The following is an 18,372-nucleotide window of genomic DNA, read 5'->3' on the forward strand; positions in this document are numbered from 1 at the left end:
AGAATGCAAAGAAAGGTGGGACAAAAGGACTTTTGTCTCCAGTTTCTATCCTCTTTGCACTTGGATATTGAACCTGTATTACTTAGTGACAAAGTAGTTCAATTTTAAATGAAAAGGCTAATGGTTAAATCATATTAAAAAGCAGAGACATTACTTTGCAAACAAAGGTCCGTCTAGTCAAGGCTATGGTTTTTCCAATGGTCATGTATGGATGTGAGAGTTGGACTATAAAGAAAGCTGAGCGCCAAAGAATTGATGCTTTTGAATTGTGGTGTTGGAGAAGACTCTTGAGAGTCCCTTGGACTGCAGGGAGATCCAAACAGTCCATCCTAAAGGAGATGAGGCCTGGGTGTTCATTGGAAGGACTGATGTTGAAGCTGAAACTCCAATACTTTGGCCACCTGATGCGAAGAGCTGATTCATTGGAAAAGACCCTGATGCTGGGAAAGACTGAGGGCAGGAGGAGAAGGGCACGACAGAGGATGAGATGGTTGGATGGCATCACCGACTCAATGGACATGGGTTTGGGTGGACTCCGGGAGTTGGTGATGGACAGGGAGGCCTGGCGTGCTGCGGTTCATGGGGTCGCAAAGAGTCGGACACGACTGAGAGACTGAACTGACTGACTGACTGAACAGTTAAATCAGCGTAGCTTAATTTCATCGCCTCTCGGAGGAAGCAACGTTTTAATATAGGAAGTTACAGGAAATCAAAGGAGCAGGTAGAGAGTGCTGGGGGCGTCGGGGTGGTCCTCTCGGTCTGGGAGGGAAGGCGGCCTGTCTAACGGTTCAAGAACAGCCGCGGCGCCGTTAGGGGGCGCTCGCGAGGCCGCCGCAGGAATTCGCGCCCTCCTGTTACATGCCCCAGTAACCCCGGCGCGCCTGCGACCGAGAGTAACCTCGCGGTCGGGTGACAGCCCCCCCCGCCCCGACTCTCGCCTGCTCCGTCTCAGCCAATAGAGAGGCAGCGCACGAGCCGGCCGGACTCTCGCCCGCCTCGACTCCTCCCCCGAGCTGTTAGAACTGAGTTGTACAGTCCTCCGCCGCCGGCTTCTTACTTTTCCAATCGCGGGTCTGGTTCCCGGCTCCAAGCCCCGCCCCCAGCCTGCCCCGCGTTCTTTCCCGGGCCGAGTCACCTTTGCCTTACAAATATGAGGCCCCGCCCCCGGCCTACCTTGCCGCGTGAGGCCCCGCCCCCGGCCCGGGATGACCAATGACCGGCTGAGTTCGGAGCCTCTGGGCGGGTCTGCAGCCAATGCGCACGCCGTGGGCGGGCTCCGGGCCGGAATTGGGGGTGAAGCTCAAGCGCTGTGCCCACATTCGGGGCGCGCCGAGCAGAGGGGTCCCTGGGGGACGCCCGGAGCTAAGATGGCGTCCGCAGCCGAGGGGGACATGGAAGCGGAGCTGACGAGGGGGCTGCGGTGGGATTTCCAAGACCTGAGCCTTAACAAGTTGGCGACGTCCCTGGGCGCGTCAGAACAGGCGCTGCGGCTCATCATCTCCATCTTCCTAGGTAAGGACCCCTCGCAGAGTCCCCGGGAGACGGGGATGTGACCTCGCCGTCTTCTCGGAGCCACCGGGAGGGCTTTTCGGGGTGCGGATGTGAATCCTCGCACACACCAACCAGCTGTGGAGAGGAAGATGACACTATTCTGGAGTCTGGGGGCACTGTACCCTCTGAACCTCTTTACCTTTCCCTTCGACCCCTCTTGTACCCTTCTGGCCCCTCATTGGGCGCCACCACCCTCATCCTGTCATGCTCTGCCCTGTGTCCCCACGACCTGTCCTTATTTGTCTCTCTCTTGAGTTCTACTCTCTGTCCATGTGTACTGCTGTTATTAATATCAACCCTCAGACACGCGCGCTTCTCATTGGCAGGTATAGGCTCCCTAACTTAGATATTTTAGTCCTATGGACCCGTTCAGCCCCATACTCCATGCTTGCATATTCTGTGTCTCTTCTGTGCATTGCCAGCTTGTATTACACTCTCGTCTTTTTGTCCCGTTTCTAATTTCTTCTTTTAACCATACTGCTTTTTCTTGTCATTAGCCACCCACCTGTCATTTACCGTGGAATATCATTTTAGTACTGGGCTTGGAAAACAGGGTTGGCAAGCCCTTAAAAACTATTCAACGCTACCCCAAGCGTGTTTTACACACCTGGTTCAAAGGATGTGGTGTATTTGCATTTATGTCCCAACAAACCCTATTGTAACTGATTTATGGGCTTTTTTACTGCATCCTTCCTCTATGGTTTTTTTTAATAGCCAAGCAGCATGGCACGGTAAGAAAAAAAAAAAAGTGTGTGGACTTGGAGGGCAAACAAATCAGTCCTGCTGCTCACAAACTAGGATGCTGGGCAAACCACTTAACTTCTCTGGGCCTTTAGATGAAATGAGCATAATAATGCCTATCTGATAGGACTGCTATAAAGTCTGGTAGGAATTCAAAGGTCATAAGCTGATATTAAATATTTGAGTAGTTGGAAGGCTTTATGAAGGTTATGGGACTTTAGCTAGGAGAGTAGGGGTGGTGAAGAATTAAACACACCAGACTTGTGGGGGAGGATGGGTGCAGGCACAGGTCTGAATCACAAGAAATTTGAGATAAATTTGGGCAGATGTGGAAAGCCTTAAATGCTGGTATGTAATATCACCTAAAGGGTGCTAATACGATCTGGATAATGGGAAAGGCATTAATTCATATTTAAACAACCTTGGGTAATATCATTGTCATTTGCCCATAGCACATCAAGCCAAGATACTATTTCTGTCTTCCAGATAAAGATCACCTTTACCTTCCCTTGTAGAATTACAAAATTTTAGAGGTGGCAGGAACATTAGGTTGTGGAAGTTACTTGCTGTCACCCAGATCTAACCCAAATTTATCAGTACTTCAATCTAGGGTTCTTTGCACCACACCAGCTTTGAACTTCCTACTTCTTCACCCTTGTTTCCAGGCCCAGTTATTTGTTGGGATTATAATTGACAATTAAGAGTGTTTACATTTCATTCATTAGGAAGTCAGCTGTTGATGTCTCAACTATAAATGGAGATTGTAACACAAGGAGCAACAAATTATAAGGGACAACCTGTTAAATGGAGCTGCGGCTAGAATTAGGCTTGGAATCTGTCTTTTTAGTGATGACATAATCAAATACAGCCTACGCACTTGTAGTGGACGACTGTGTACTATCATGGGGCATACACCTGTCTAGAAAGTTGTTTTCTCCAATAGCCTACCCCTCTAACCTCATCCTCTCATTACCACCAAGCATCAAGGTAATAAAAACTTGGTATAATACATCCATCACACTCCTGAGCCCCTTTGCCCATCCTACCATGGCCCACATCCCCCCTTCCTAGCCCACATGTGTCATTGCCTTCAGTAACTCATAGTATATCTCATTTTTAGGTCAATTTGGGTTCACATTGACCCCCAAATTGATCAGGCCTAAGTTTCACACATGGATGTATAGGATTGTATTTTCTAGGTTTATGTTACATACATATACAGAAACATACATTGATGAGCTTATTGACAAGTGCATGGAAGAAAGGGTGCATTTTTCTGGTTGTAAATATGCTTCTCCTACAAAAGTATCATCCCTTCTGTGTATTGTAACCTAGAAACCAGTAGCCTTTCAGCAATGGAGTTCCTGAACCACCTCTCCTGGGGAACTGGGATACTGGAGGAAATCCTTGTCTGAGGTACTGAAAGGCCTGTAGCTGGAAACAATTTCTGACTCACTTTCTACTAACGAGATTAATTTTGGTTAAAAGCACTGAAATGCAGGTCCCCTGAAGGAAGAGTTGGGTATATCAGACATTCACATTTTAAAGGGATAAAATATGAATGTCTCACTGTTTTAGTTAGATAGTCTCATTACTGGTTCCCTAACATCTTTCCCTGTTTGAGTTGTGTGCTGATCTTGATCTACCCAGCATTAGCCCTCAAACCTTTTGAACTGGGGCCCATGGTGAGAAATAACATTTTACATCATGACCCAGTAAACACACAGATGTATACTTGCATTGGAAACAGAAGTTTCAGGAAACATTACTCATCCTGAATATAAGTAGTGTGCTTAGCTATTTTCTATTTTATTTTTTAGTATCATTTTTAACCTACTAAATTGATTTCAAAACCCACTAATGGATTACAGCAAGCAGTTTTAAAACTCCTGAGTTAGAGGCTGTAATTTTTTGATATTAGGTGCTGCAAGGAAAGGGTGGGTTTATGAGCACTGCTGCACTGGAGAATTTCAAACAGGCAGAGGACGTTGTCAAGAGGGGCATGTGTGTGTCTGTCTTGCGTCTGATTGCCAGGAGTTTGGTGGAAGGTAAATTTTGCTGTGAGCTCTGGTGCTGGCAGATGCCACTGGAAAACATCTCCAGTTCAACAACTCAGGTCTCCTCGTTCCTCAGCATAATTAGCAACACAAATTGTCCCAAATAAATTCAGCAAGATGTACCTGTTATGGGTGAAGCACTGTGCTTGGCCCTGCACAGGAGTGGGCAGTGGTACAGGATGAGTAATGGGGCTGGGCACCCGAAGGTATGACCTGTGGTCTGTTGGGGGCAGGGAACAGGCTCGCGATAAGTACTTTTGTAACCACAATAACAGGCGGCACTCTAGGTGCTGGCAGAGCTTCCCAGAGTTTTAGGAGGTTTAACGACTGGACCTTTAATGAACTTTGAAAGTCGAATAGGGTTTCAGCAGACTGAGATGGTGAGGAATAGGCACTAAGGCAAGGATGTGTGGTGACACATTCCAGGAACAGGAAGTGGTCCAGTTGGACTGAAGCAGGACCTAAGTAGAGAAGTGGTAGAAAATAGGACTGGAAGGGACTTCCCTGTTGGTTTAGTGGTTAAGACTCCGCACTTCCAGTGCAAGTGGTGCGGGCTTGATCCCTGGTCAGCGAACTAAGATCCCACATGCTCCATGGTACAGCCAAGAAAATGAAAATTTAAAAAAAATAAAGACTGAAAATGTAGGTGGTGGATCCTTGAAAGCCAAGGGAAGAAGTGTGTGCTTACTGAAGCGGGTGATCAGGAGCCATCGCAGATACTTGAAAGGGGAGCGATGGGCCAGCACTGTCCTGGGAGCGGATCCAGGAGTACAGAGTAGCTTGGAAGATAGATTCCATGACTACTTTTCATCTACACAGCTGCATGCGCCAGAAACCCAGGAACCAGCCTTATCACCATCCCCTCATTCTGCCCTCACCCCAGTCACCGAGTTCTATCAGCACCACCTCCAAATTGTGCCTCAGATACACTCCTTCCCTCCATCATCACAGCCACTGACCATCTGTCACCAAAACTGCCCGAATAGCCCCTGGACAGGTCTCTATAGTTTGTTCCTGTCCACCCAGTCCGTTCTCCCCGGCGCAGCCAGAGTGACCTGACCCCATCCCTCGCTTGGCTCAGCCCCCACCAGGGGTTCCATACACCCCTGGGAATCTCCCACTCCAGCCTCAACCCGAGCAAGTTCACAGCCTTGTGGCCACGTGGCCTTGCCCCAGCTCCTCAGAAAAGGCATCAGGCCCTTCCCACCCGAGCCATGGTACCTGCTGATCCAGCTGCCAAGAGTGCTCTGTGCTCATTACCCACCTCACCGAGCCTTCTCCTCTTTCGGGCCTCGGTTCAGATTGTCACTTCCTCGCAGAGTCCTCTCCTACCTCTCATCTTAAGTTATGTGACCTGTTGTACTTTCTCCTCCAGACTGAAATCCCCTTCTGAGTGAGTACACATGCCAACACGTGATTATGTATTTGCAGATGAGGGCAGCAGTTGTTTAAGTTCTGTTCATCAGTTGAATACAGTACCTGGCTTGTGGAAAAGGCCCAAAAGATATTTGCTGAGTAAGTGAAAGTGTGGATGAATGACTTGGCAACTGATTGCCTGAAAGAGAAAGAAGTATAATAGTTGGGGGAGGGGGGGAAAAAACAAGCTCAGTTCTTCTGCCAGGGGAGCTGAAAAGGTGACAGTGACTTTCACAGATGTGGAGAGGTCAAGTGAGAGTTAGATGTTGTTCAGTGCCAGGGAATGACCTAGTTTGGGGACTGACTTTTAGGTTCCAAGGGCACCTCCAGCTTGTCTTGTGAAGCCTAGTCTTGAGCTTGAAAACAGTTGATAAGGGTTGATAACAGTTGATAAAGATAATGGTTTTAGAAGTCAATACTGGAGAAGGGAATGGCTACCCACTCCAGCATCCTTGCCTGGAGAATCCCATGGACAGAGGAGCCTAGGGGGCTGCAGTCCATGGTGTCACAAAGAGTCAGACATGACCCTACTAACACATTTCACTTTTCAGTGGTGTCATAATTGAATCAGGGAGGGACTGAAATGCCACGGAGATGCTTACAGAGAGGGAAGAGAATCTAGAGTGTATTGATAATGGCATTGGTAGCTGACATTTATAAAGTGCTCAACAATACCCCTCCTGGCCTGGCAATTACCCCTAAGTTATGTACAGTCCTCTTATTAGCTGCTTCGTGCAGATAGGAAGCTGGGACCTCCAGCTCATACCCGTTTCTGCCCACCTCTGAAACCCCTGCTCTTTACCACCTCGGGACTGGGAGGAGGGTGTGGGATGGGAAAGACAAAGGCCCTTGGTATCCTCTACTTTTTACCTTCGACATGACTAAACCAAGATGTAATCAGCATGTTAGGTACCTCTCAGCAGCCAAAGATGGCATCAGCCAAATGGAGCAGATGGCCACCCCACCTAGCACAAGCTCCTCCTTCAAGCTTGGCCATGACTACGGCTTGGCTGATAGACTTATCTAAAGTGGCACTTGAGGGTGAGGACTCTTTCCTTGGAGCTTCAGAATCAGCACCACTGTGGTTAGCAACCTTTAAAATCAAAGGAGATCCCACAGGTCAGCTCCCTTTGGACCAGAGTCAGGCCTGGCCCTTCACAACTAAATCCATCATTCAGGGCAAAAAGCTTTTTTTTTTCCAAGTAGCAAAATGAAGAGCCCACAGCTAGGCACGGTGGAAACTGAGCACCATTAATGAGACAAATGAGACTTCTGACCCTAATACAAAGCACAGTCCAAAAATTCTATGACTGTGAAATGAGGAGGTTGTCCTAAAGACTTTCAAGGCCTTGTCTCGTCCCAAAAGGCTAGGTCCATTCTTCATTTTAGACTTTTATCTTTATTCTAATTCATAGCTACAAATTTCATCATAACCTAAAGCTTCCTGTTGGGATTTCTTTTAACTATATTTTTCCAACTTTTAAATCTACACTCCAATATCATACATTGCACAAAACTTCATGTTTGAATGGCATTATAACTTTAATGTCAAACAGAACCATTTCTTTGCAGTGTGCACGGGTGCTCAGTCACTCAGTCGTGTCCAACTCTTTTCGACCCCACAGACTGTAGCCCACCAGGCTCCTCTGTCCATAGAATATTCCAGGCAAGAATATTGAAGCCGGTTGCCACTTCCAACTCCAGGGGATCTTCCTGACCCAGGGATTGAAACTGCATCTCTTGTGTCTCCTGCATTGGCAGGTAGATTCTTTATTTCTATGCCACCTGGGAAGCCCATTTCTTTGCAGAGACATGTGTAAAACAGGGCCCATGAGATTCTATGCACAGGATAATTTAACAAAGCAATTACATGCCCACTGACATGAAATCTGTCTGGACAGTCATGGGAACTCATTGAAGGAGTTCTGTCCAGCAGCCTTTTAAAAATGGGGTTCGGTCTTCAAAAAAGAAATGGCATTTCAGCTAGACCTTAAAAGGCATGGAAGATTCTAGTCAGGTGGAGATAGAAAGGGAAACTTTTCAACAACAAAGGGTAATGAGCATGTATGTGGAGAGCAGGAAAAGTGAGGAAGACCTGAGGAACAGCAGGCAGTCCAGGTTGGCTGGGACACCAGAGGTTCCATAAAGGAGCAGCAGACGAAAGCATGACTGAGTCTTCAGGGGACAGGGATGGGGGGGTGGGGCGTGATGTGACAGGGTGAGCTGGCAGGACAAGCATCTTTACAGACCTGCAGGCCTAGGTGTAGGTTTCTATAATTAAGATTAAATTTGGGGATTTCCCTGGCCATCCAGTGATTAAGCACACATGCACTAAAATAATTGCAGCCACAAAATAATTATAGTAAGATTAAATATGTGCCAACTCTTCCACCATCGACCAGTTACTAAGCTTTAGCCATCCTTTTCCTCATGTTCCCAAAGGCCAATTTGAGTAAAGAATTGAGGTTAAGAGTTAAGCACTGTATCTGATACACATTTTTAAACTGTATTTAATTAATAACAAGCAGCAATATTTTGAAACAGAATACAGAATCGACCTGCGTTTTTTAAAATGATATAGTCGTCGAAGGGCTTGCCTATTTCTAGAGACCTGCCTAGGCAGACCCTTCGCTCTCATTCTGCTCTGGCCAAGTGTAAGAAAGAAGCATTGTTCTGGGGAAGCTCTGAGGACCAGGTGAGATGGAATGTATCAATTCTTGGCCAAGCCTGACCCAGGATAGCTTTAAATAATTGTTCTCTCCTTTCCCTCAGTAGATATTCATCTCCTTCCTTTCTAGGTAGACTCCAAGTGTGGTCTTGGGACCAGCAGCATCAGACCTGCTAGGAAGTTGTTAAGCAATCAGGTTCTCAGGAGGGACTAAACGAGAGGCTCTCAGGATGAGGCCCAGTGTCCGTGTTTTAACAGCTCTCCATGTTATACACTTCCCCACTTGTCTGAGGACTGCGGTCTTAATGTGTGGCTTCAGGTCCCTTTTTTGTAACAGTTGATGTCCCCCATAGTACCTTAAACCTGTACCCTACGATCTTTGGGATAAACAAAATGCTCTCAGATTCTTTGTAGCTTAGTTTTCCCCATTTGCTAACATCTCCAAATATTATTATTATTACTGAATCATAGGATTAATGTACTAATGACATTATTATATCATTATCATCTCTTGTCAGATAAGCTCTGATTTCTTATCAAATAAGAAAGCTCTTTGATGACTATATTATTTTTTTAAAGGCAGGTAAGTTTTGTATTCTGTTTCAAACTATTGCTGCTTGTTATTAATTAAATATAATTTAAAAATTATTTATCAGATGCAGTGCTTAACTCATTACCTCATCTTTAGTAAAATTGGTCTTTAGGAACATGAGGTATCTGATAATCTGTCTATTATCAGATAGGTAATAGAGATGATAATCTTTCCAGGCCTTCTGTTGTGACCTGTAGCTCTAACAAAAATTAGATGCCCTTGTGTAATTCTAGGTGATTTGTCCTCCTGAAGTAGAGAGTTTTTAAGGTGGGGGCTGAAGCGTGTTGACCGTTCCCCTCCTGTTACTGAAGTCAAGGGCAGGGAGATTTAGGGCCCACCTAAAATTCTCTTTGTGAAACAATAATAGCTTCCTAGAGACCTCAAAGCTTAAGATTTGTGTATTCCAAAAGATGCTGTGTACATCTTTATTTCTCCCTATTTTCAAAGCTAGAATGGGGAAGGTGGCAAGTAAGACACGAAAATTAAGGATGAGTAATTTCTGGATAAGGATTTCCTTTTGGCTTAAAATGGATGGTTTTTTATTTTATTTATTTCTTGGCTGCATTTTGCGGCATGTGGGGCATGTGGGATCTTAGTTACCCAACCAGGGATTGAATCCACACCCCCTACATTGGGAGCATGGAGTCTTAACCACTGGACTACCAGGGAAGTTCCTGGATTGCTTTTTAAATCTGAGTTCCTCCCTGTTCAAGCAGTGGCTTTGAACATAAATGAGATTCATGAAACTCTGGACACCCTTAACGAAGGATTCCATTTGAGAACTTCATGTACCATAATTGTTAGCAATAGAGACTTCTGATGGAAATGTCATTGCATTCTAATTGTAGGGACCGTTTGTCAGAAAGTGGAGAGAAGTTCAGGACAAAAGTGATAAGACTCACATTTTGTTCTTGATTCACATGAAGTCGAGTGGACAATTTAAATACCCCACACTAACCACAGGCTAAGTTTAAATTAAAAATAAAAAGCTTTTGCCAGTTAAAGATGCTTTTCAGTATCAAGTATCTGTCATATTGCTATGGCATTTCGATAAAAAAGCATACATGGTCATACCTGCTACACAAAATTATAAGTGGTAAGATAGTAATTTTGTAGGCAACTAAGAGCTCACTATTAAAAAAAAGAGAAAGAACTCATGTGAGTATGTTGTGTGCAAATCTGAGGAGGATATGAGATCCCAGAAGACTGAGCTCAGGTCGCTGTGTATTTGTATGTGCTGTAATGAGAAGTGGCTTCCATGCAGACGTGCTCAATGGCTTACAGCCCTTGAGGTTTCCAGTTTCTGCTGTGATAGCGATTCTAAACTCAGATGGACTTGGACACCATTCTGGATTACTGTCCACAAATATAAAACTTCCGTTTGCCAGCCAGCAAGCAGAGGCCAGCTGGCATAGCGCCCTTTAAGGCCCCCATGGTGTATACCTCAGGCTCTGGTGGAAAAGATTGATTATAGTTGGAATACAATATAATGTATATTAAAATTAAAAATATTCAATTAAAAATATTGAACCAGAAGGGCTACTAGAAACCCTCATTCTTTAGCTAAAGAATAATTTGACCCCATGTTTTAGTTCATCTTTAGTTCTTCTGAAAGAAGGAAACAAAAGCAAAACCTAGGAATTCCTATATAGCATTCGTGCGAAGTTGCTTCAGTGTCCAGCTCTGCAGCCTTATGGACTGTAGCCCCACAGGCTCCTCTGTCCATGGAGATTCTCCAAGAGAGAATACTAGAGTGGGTATACCATGCCCTCCTCTGGGAGACCTTTCTGACCCAAGGATCGAACCCACATCTCCTGCGTTTCCAGCATTGGAGGCAGATTCTTTACTGCTGGGCCACCTGGGAAGCCCCCCTAGATAGCATGCATTTGTATTATTTATACTAAGAGCCTAACAGTAATTATAGGGAGCCAGGTCATCTTCTCACCAGAAGCTTCCAACTTCTTCAAGTCTTAATCTCGTTTTATATTTTTAAGGTTTATGTGCTTTTATTACATTCTAAAATACCTAACTTGGGGACTTTCCCTTGGCGGTCCAGGGTTAAGACTCCATACTTCCAATGCAGGGAGTGTAGGTTTGATCCCTGGTTGGGGAACTAAGATCCTGGCATGTGGCAGGGTGCAGCCAGGATAAATAAATAAAATACAAAATTTTTAAATAGTTTTTAAAGTTCTTCCCAAATCTTCAAGTAATATTGAGATGCTGATAAAGAAATTGGATTTTTTTTTTCAGCATGGATGGTGAGGGATAATGTGAACTTCATCAAAATTTTAAACTTTCTTGCATCAAAGGATACTATAAAGCAAGTGAAAAGAAATGAGAAACAGAAAAGAAAGAGAGAGAGAAAATACTTGTAAATCATTTATTTGGTAAGGGTCTAGTATCCAGAATATATCAAGAATTCTTATAACTAAACAATAAAAAGACAACTCGGTTTAAAAATGGGCAAAGAATACGAATAGACATTTGTCTAAAGAAGACATGCAAATGGCCAATAAGCACGTGGAAAGATGCTCAACATCTTTAGTCTTTGGGAATGCAGATCAAAGTCATAATGACATACCACTTCACACCTGCCAGTATGGCTGTAACCAAAAAAAGGAGTAAACAAATGTTGGTGAAGATGTGGGGAAATTAGAATCCTCATGTGTGGTTGGTGGGAACGTCAAACAGGGCAGCCCCTGAAAAAAGCAATTTGGCAGTTTCTCAAAGTTAAGGAGTTATAGTAGGACCCAGCAGTTCCACCCCTAATTATCTACTCAAAAGAGTTGATGTATATGTTCACACAAAAACCTGTATGCACATATTCATCACATTATTATCATTGACAGTGAATGACCCAACTGACAAATAGATAAACAAAATATTAATATTCATAAAATGGAATATTCAGCCATAAAAAGGAATGAAGTACTGATAACTTCCTACAGCATGGATGAACTTTGAAAACATGATGCTGAGCAAAAGAAGCCAGACACAAATGGCCACGTAATGTCTGCTTCCATTTATGTGAGATGCCCAGAATAGGCAAATCCATAAAGACAAAAAGTAGATTGGTGGTTGGTGGGGATGAGAGGAGGGTTGAATTGGAGGTGACGACTGAGAGGTGTGGGGTTTCTGGTTAGCGTGATAGAGGTATTAGGACATTAGTAGTGGGCGTGGTTGCACAACATTGCGAATGTACTAAAATTCACCAAATCCGCAGACCTGAAGAATAAAGAGTGACTCCATATGCTCACAAAGGTAGAGAAACAGAACCCAACAAATAACCACACCTGTTCAGATTCATAGGTTCAGTTAGAGGGTGTGATGCCTTTGTCTTTTCTCCTGTTAGAATCCCAGCTGGTTCAGCAAGAGTTTATTGTTTCACTTGCTGGAATACTTGTTGCGAAAAAGAAGTCTCACCTACTTTGTTTGTACTTACAAGCCTAGATTTGGCAACTCTTCACAGGAGGGAGAGAAACTACCAAGACAAGTTATTTGGGAGGGTTGTGTAAAGCTAATTAGCCACTTGGCAGCCTTGGGGCAGCCACTTGGCAGCCTTGGGGCAACCCCTGGCCAGATCAAGTCACAACAGGAGTGAAGAACTCCAGTTTCTCCACTGAAAACCAGTGTCAGGAATCAAAAGGGGGCAAACAACTCAGGCTGCCACACACTAGTTCAAGACTTTCTGAGAGAGAACCATGAAGTGTAAAAGCCAAGAAGCAGGGAATAGAAGACTTCAGGCCTTTATATCAGGGAAAGAAGAGGAGGAGGCAGTAACACAAGGCACAAAAGAAAGAAAAGAAGTGAGCGGAGGGGCAGACAGGACCGAGCAGAGGAGATGAGGCCGGGGCTCTGCAGGCCTGGCCAGCCCTCCGCCTCTCTCCCTGACCTGTGCTGAGCCTGTGCTCCCAGCCGGTAGAACTCTCTGGTAGGTGCCGTCAGCACTCCTTCCCTTCTTGGACTTAAACAGGCATCCTGGGTCTGAAATACTGAGTTGGCCCAAATGTTCGTTCAGGTTTTTCTGTAAGATCTTAGGGCAGAGGATGAGATGGTTGGATAGCATCACTGACTCAATGGACATGACTTTGAACAAAACTCCAGGAGATGGTGAAGCACAGGGAAGCCTGGTGGGCTGCAGTCCATGGGGTTGCAAAGAGTCGGACACCACTTAAAGACTGAATGACGATGACAACAAACGCCTAGTTTTGTTGTAATGGTTGATTTTTTTTTGTTTTTAATAATCCAGGATTTGTGGGACCTGAAAATTCTCTAATCTTGATGACTTTCTTTAAGAATTCAAAAATATCTTACACGTTTTATAACAATGTATGACCCCGTGAGCACGTTGCTAAATGTATGACCACGTGAGCACGTTGCTAGCTCCCACCTCCACCCCTGCACACACACACACACACCCAGGCCTTAAACAGACCCGTGCAGAGAAAGGGCCTCAGACTGAATGAAGCTGGATGAACTTCGTGGCAAATCGCCTTCTTCTTGGGAGTACTGGGGTCAACTCAGAGCTTTATTTTTGAAACTTGCTATAGACTTAATTTAGTTAAAATCAGATCAAGATGGGTGAAGACCAAAATTTCGCACCCCTAGCTCAAGGCTAGAGGCTTGAGCCTGAGAGTGTATGTCTTAAAACTGGTTAAAAGATCTCACACAGATTTTAAGAAGTTAGGTATAGATATGCTTGTATAAAATATTTGCTCATATGTAAATATTTCTTAAGTGGCCTCAAGGAAGTACATGTTTGATGCTTTTTTATGGATATTTTCTCTTATAATCTGCACAACAGCCTGCAAGATGTCTAGTATTTTCCCTTTTCACTGAAAGAAAAACACACAACCTAAAAATGGCAAGTTAAGTTTTATTCAAGGACTTTACTGAGGAATACAGCCTGGAAGACAGCCTCTTGGATGGCTCTGAGGGAGGCTCCAAAGAGATCAGGGATATATTAATATGTGAATTTATTTTGCTTGGAAAAAAGCATGTAGTTGAGCTTCAGAGAGGCTTCCCTGTGGCTCAGACAGTAAAGAATCTGCCTGCAGTGCAGGAGACCAGGTTCAATCCCTGGGTCAGGAAGATTCCCCTAGAGAATGCCATGGACAGAGCGGCCTATAGCAGGCTACGGTCCGTAGGGTCGCAAAGAGTTGAACACGACTAAGTAGCTAACACACACTTTGAGCATCAAAAGATTACTGCCAGTCAGTAACTTGAGCAGACGTCTCAAGTTAATGATTTTAGTGCCTTTCTGTGTTATGTGAAGGTGCCAGAATCTGGACTCGTTGAAACTGTCCCTTAGATAATACATCTGAACTATCTAGACCAGTATCCAAAGCACAGAATCCTTCCAGTTTTTCTCCATCCTGAAGTCTCCCCTAGGTGCGCCGTTGGTGGGCAGCTGCAGTGGCCGCTGGCATGGTCCTTGAAGAACTGAAATGGGGGGGGCCACATTCTTTTCTTTACATCCCTACCTTAGACATGAAGAAATCAAGGTACAATGAATCTAAGTGATTTGCTCAAGCGGCAAAGCTGAATTTCTCAACCAGATTACTCTTCATTCCTGAGTCTAGCTCAGATAATCTGGCTAGAAGTTGCCACCATGTGGTTCACTAATTTACAGAGATTTACAATGTGATTAAAAAAACACTCTCTGATTGTAAGCCTCAGGCTGCTATCTTTGCTAGCATTTCTGTGTGTTCAAGTGCCTGAGGGTTGGTCAATATTTGTTGTCCTGTTCCACTAGTCAACAGTGACTAGCAACTAGCCTGCTAGCAAACAGCCTTAACATTCTTTCAGTCTATAAATTTTTGTCATAACAAAAAAACTATGTGACCATTTGCACAATCTGTAATAGTACAGAAAAGACTGTAATGGTGGAGACAAACATTCACAAATAGTTCCGAGCATCTGATCAGGCTTGAGGTAGTCCTGAGGGCTGGCCCCTGACCCAGGGTGGCAGGGGTGGAGGGGAGCGGTGCTGACTTTTCCTAGGCTAAGAAGCCAGTGAGTACCTCTTCCCAGTGGGGTCATACAAGGGAATGTGGCTTCAGGGTCAGTCTGTTGTCTCATCATAACATCATAACTTCTCAGCCTCAGCACCAGTTTGCACACACAATTGCCAGCTTGTATCATTGGCGCTAACCTTAACGTGGCCTTGCCTGTGAACTGCTAAGAGCCCCTGGCTTGAGTGGAACAATAAAAAACTGAGTTTTGATGGGACTTTGGGTGCAATTCAGGTTTAGGTTGTTTGGGTTAAGTGACTGAAAAAACTAATATGTCCTTTTTGTTGTTGTTGTTCACACCATTCCACTCGGCTTATGAGATTTTAGTTCCCCAGCCAAGGTTTGAATTTGGGGTCTCAACATTGAGGGCACCAAGTCCTAACCACTGGACCTCCAGGGAATTCCCATTTAAAAAAAAAAAAAAGCTTTTTAACCTTCATAAGAGCCTTTTTCCTTTCTCACAGATAACAGCCATTTACTAGTTTACCCTTAAAACGCCCCTTCTGTTCTTATTCCGAGGACATTTTGATCATTTATCCCTGAATTCTATTCTATAGTCATCAAAATGTTTAAGATACTCAGCAGGAGGTCCCTTTCAGAAATGAATTGCACCCTAAGAAGATAGGCAGGGGGTGTCCCCAAGAACTGATGAAGAAAGAAAGAACAGGGAGTACCTAAATTTAGCAGAGATAAAGTTTTCAAATGGTTTTAGATAGGGTGATAAGCAGACATGGGCGTGCGTGTGTCTGTGAACAGAGAATCAGAGAATAACATAGCCGTAGCTCTAAAAGTGCACGGCTAGTGACTAGTGAGGCTTCCCTGGTGGCTCAGTGGTAGCAAATTCACCCGCAATGCCGGAGATGCAGGTTCAGTCCCTGAGTCGGGCAGATCCCCTGGAAAAGGAAATGGCAACCCACTCCAGTGTTCTTGCCTGGAGAATCCCATGGACAGAGGAGCCTGGCGGGCTACAGCCCATGGGGTCGAAACAAGTCAGACATGACTGAGTGCCTGAACAACCACAGTGACTAGTGATGTGTTTGCCGGCCACCGCCAGGTGCCAGGACGTGTGACAGGAGTATCAGCATAGAAGTCAAGTGATGTGGGTTCTAACTGGGGCTCTGCTCTATTAACCTGAGGCAAGCCAGTTAGCTCCTTTGGGCTTTGCTTTCTTCTCTCTCTAATGAAGGGTTTGGAGTCAGTGATTTATAAAGTTTCATGGGTTCAGAGAATCTGAATCCTATGAATAACCATTCAGCATGTGACTCAGCCTGAGCCGTAGAGGACTGTCGGAGTGGGGCAGGTGTGTTGGCACCTCGGCCATACCATCATCGAGGCTTAATCTGCCGAATAGAGACAGGACCATTGTGAACAAATTCCAAAGGTGAGTGTCACACCACCTCCAGGTCCATAATGTCCCAGTGTTCCCCCAGCTGACAGCGTGGTCAGTAACCAATCAGTTACCTATCACCGCAAAAAGCCAGAGTCACACAGGGCTTTACTCTCCTTTCTATCTCCATTTGTCTTCCTTTCCTCTGTATAGTTCTTCAGTATGAGGAATTTCCGCTTTGGTGAAAGAAAAGAAATGTGAGTGGCAGTTCTTCACAGTGGAAATAATCATGATAAAGCTAGCATGTGGAAATATGTGATAAAAAATAAACTGTCATTACCAGTAAGCCATTAGACGGCCACTTCCCTGGCCATCTAGTGGTTAGGGCTCTGTACTTCCAATTAAGGTAGCGCAGGTACTATCCCTGGTTGGGGAGGTAAGATCCCATATGCCACATGGCCAAAGATAAATAATACAAATAAGCCATGTTCAAAAGCAGTCCTGTTTTATAATCTAGTCTGTGATCCTTAGGAAAATTGAACTGAAACTTGATCATGAAAGTGGCCTTCCATTGTCCAAAGCAAAATACCCATTATCTGTGGGAACATTTCATAATTTAGAAAAATTTCAGCATTCAGATGATATAAGGCTGGAACAGGTTTTTCCATCCATCTTTTTTATCTAGAAATTCCAGAGTTGCCATAATTTTGTCAGTGAACTATCCCTAAGAGCAGTGATGGACAGACATAGCCTTTTGGAGGGGATCTGCTATCTCCCATCCCTTTATCTCCAACGATAAGCATGAATTTTGAGTTTGAGATCAGTTTCAGTCATTTTACTCTAAGGAGCCCATTGACCCTATGAAGCAGATCTTCTCACAAGAGGTGAGGGTGAGTTGGCCTGGGCTAGGGTTATGTTACCCTGTTGCTGAGGGCCAAGGCAGAAATGGGTAGACCAGAAACAGAGGTGATGAGCTCAGTTTATTTTTGGCTGCATTGGGTCTTCATTGCTGCATGGGCTTTTCTCATTGCAGTGAGCGGGGGCTACTCTCTAGTTGCATTTCTCGGTTTCTCATTGCAGTGGCTTCTTTTGTGCAGAGCTTGGGTTCTGGGGCTTTCAGGCTTCAGTAGTTATGACACGTAGACTCAGCAGTTGTGGCTCCGGGGCTCTAGAGCACAGGCTCAGTAGTTGTGGCACATGGGCTCAGTTGCTCCATAGCATGTGGGATCTTCCTAGCTCAGGAATCAAACCCATATTTCCTGCATTGGCACAGGCAGATTCTTGACCTCTGAGCCACCAGGGAAGTCCAATCCTCTTGATTTTTTTCCCCATTATATCAAATTCTGACTCTGTCTGGTTTTGCAAACCTTCCTGCCCCATCTGGTAGTCAGCCCGGTCTGTAACATGACTCCTCCATGCCCTCTCCTGCCTCTGGGTCTTTAGTACATAATTCTCCCTTGGAACTCCCTTCCCTTGTTTCTTCTCTGCTCATCCTGACTGCTCTGTTCATTATTGACCTCTTGTCTTCTCCAACCTCTACAACATTGGCTTTTCCAAGAGTTAGCATTTACACAACATCATTGCTTGGTATTCTTTTCTCTCTAAAATGCTCCTTCAGAGTCTGAAAGCATCTCTTACAACTCTACCATAGTCTCCTTTTGCCTAATGCATTGCTGACCACATAATGGATGCTCAATACATATTTTATTCACTCCCTAGGATACAGAGTATTTGTTCATTCATTCTTTTATTCTCTCATCCATTCAACAAATATTTTTGAGAACTTTCTTGTACCAGGAACTCTACAAGGCACTTGTGGTACAGTGTGGGGGTGGGGGGAGACAAAAATCTTGCCTTCAAAGACCAAGAAGTAGAATATACAGCATGTGGAAGAGTAGTAAGTGCCAGGGGAAAATAGGAAAGATGAAGTAGGAAAGAAAAACAGGAAGTGTGCGTTGGTGGCATACAGGGTGGGGCAACATGTGCAATCTCAAGATAGGGGTCGG

At 44.7% G+C, this 18,372-nt stretch overlaps 1 protein-coding gene across 1 annotated transcript in view; it reads left to right on the plus strand.

Moving 5' to 3' along the window:
• The first annotated feature begins 1,271 nt into the window (after positions 1-1,271).
• Positions 1,272-18,372, plus strand: part of LPCAT3 (lysophosphatidylcholine acyltransferase 3) — a 33,265-nt gene continuing 16,164 nt past the window's right edge. The window contains exon 1 of the mRNA XM_020878772.2: positions 1,272-1,512. Coding sequence (XP_020734431.2) covers positions 1,368-1,512 — 145 coding nt within the window. The 5' untranslated portion in view covers positions 1,272-1,367. The remainder of the gene's footprint in view (positions 1,513-18,372) is intronic.

Source organism: Odocoileus virginianus, chromosome 23 (assembly GCF_023699985.2).
Source record: "Odocoileus virginianus isolate 20LAN1187 ecotype Illinois chromosome 23, Ovbor_1.2, whole genome shotgun sequence".
NCBI classification, from domain to species: Eukaryota; Metazoa; Chordata; class Mammalia; order Artiodactyla; family Cervidae; genus Odocoileus; species Odocoileus virginianus.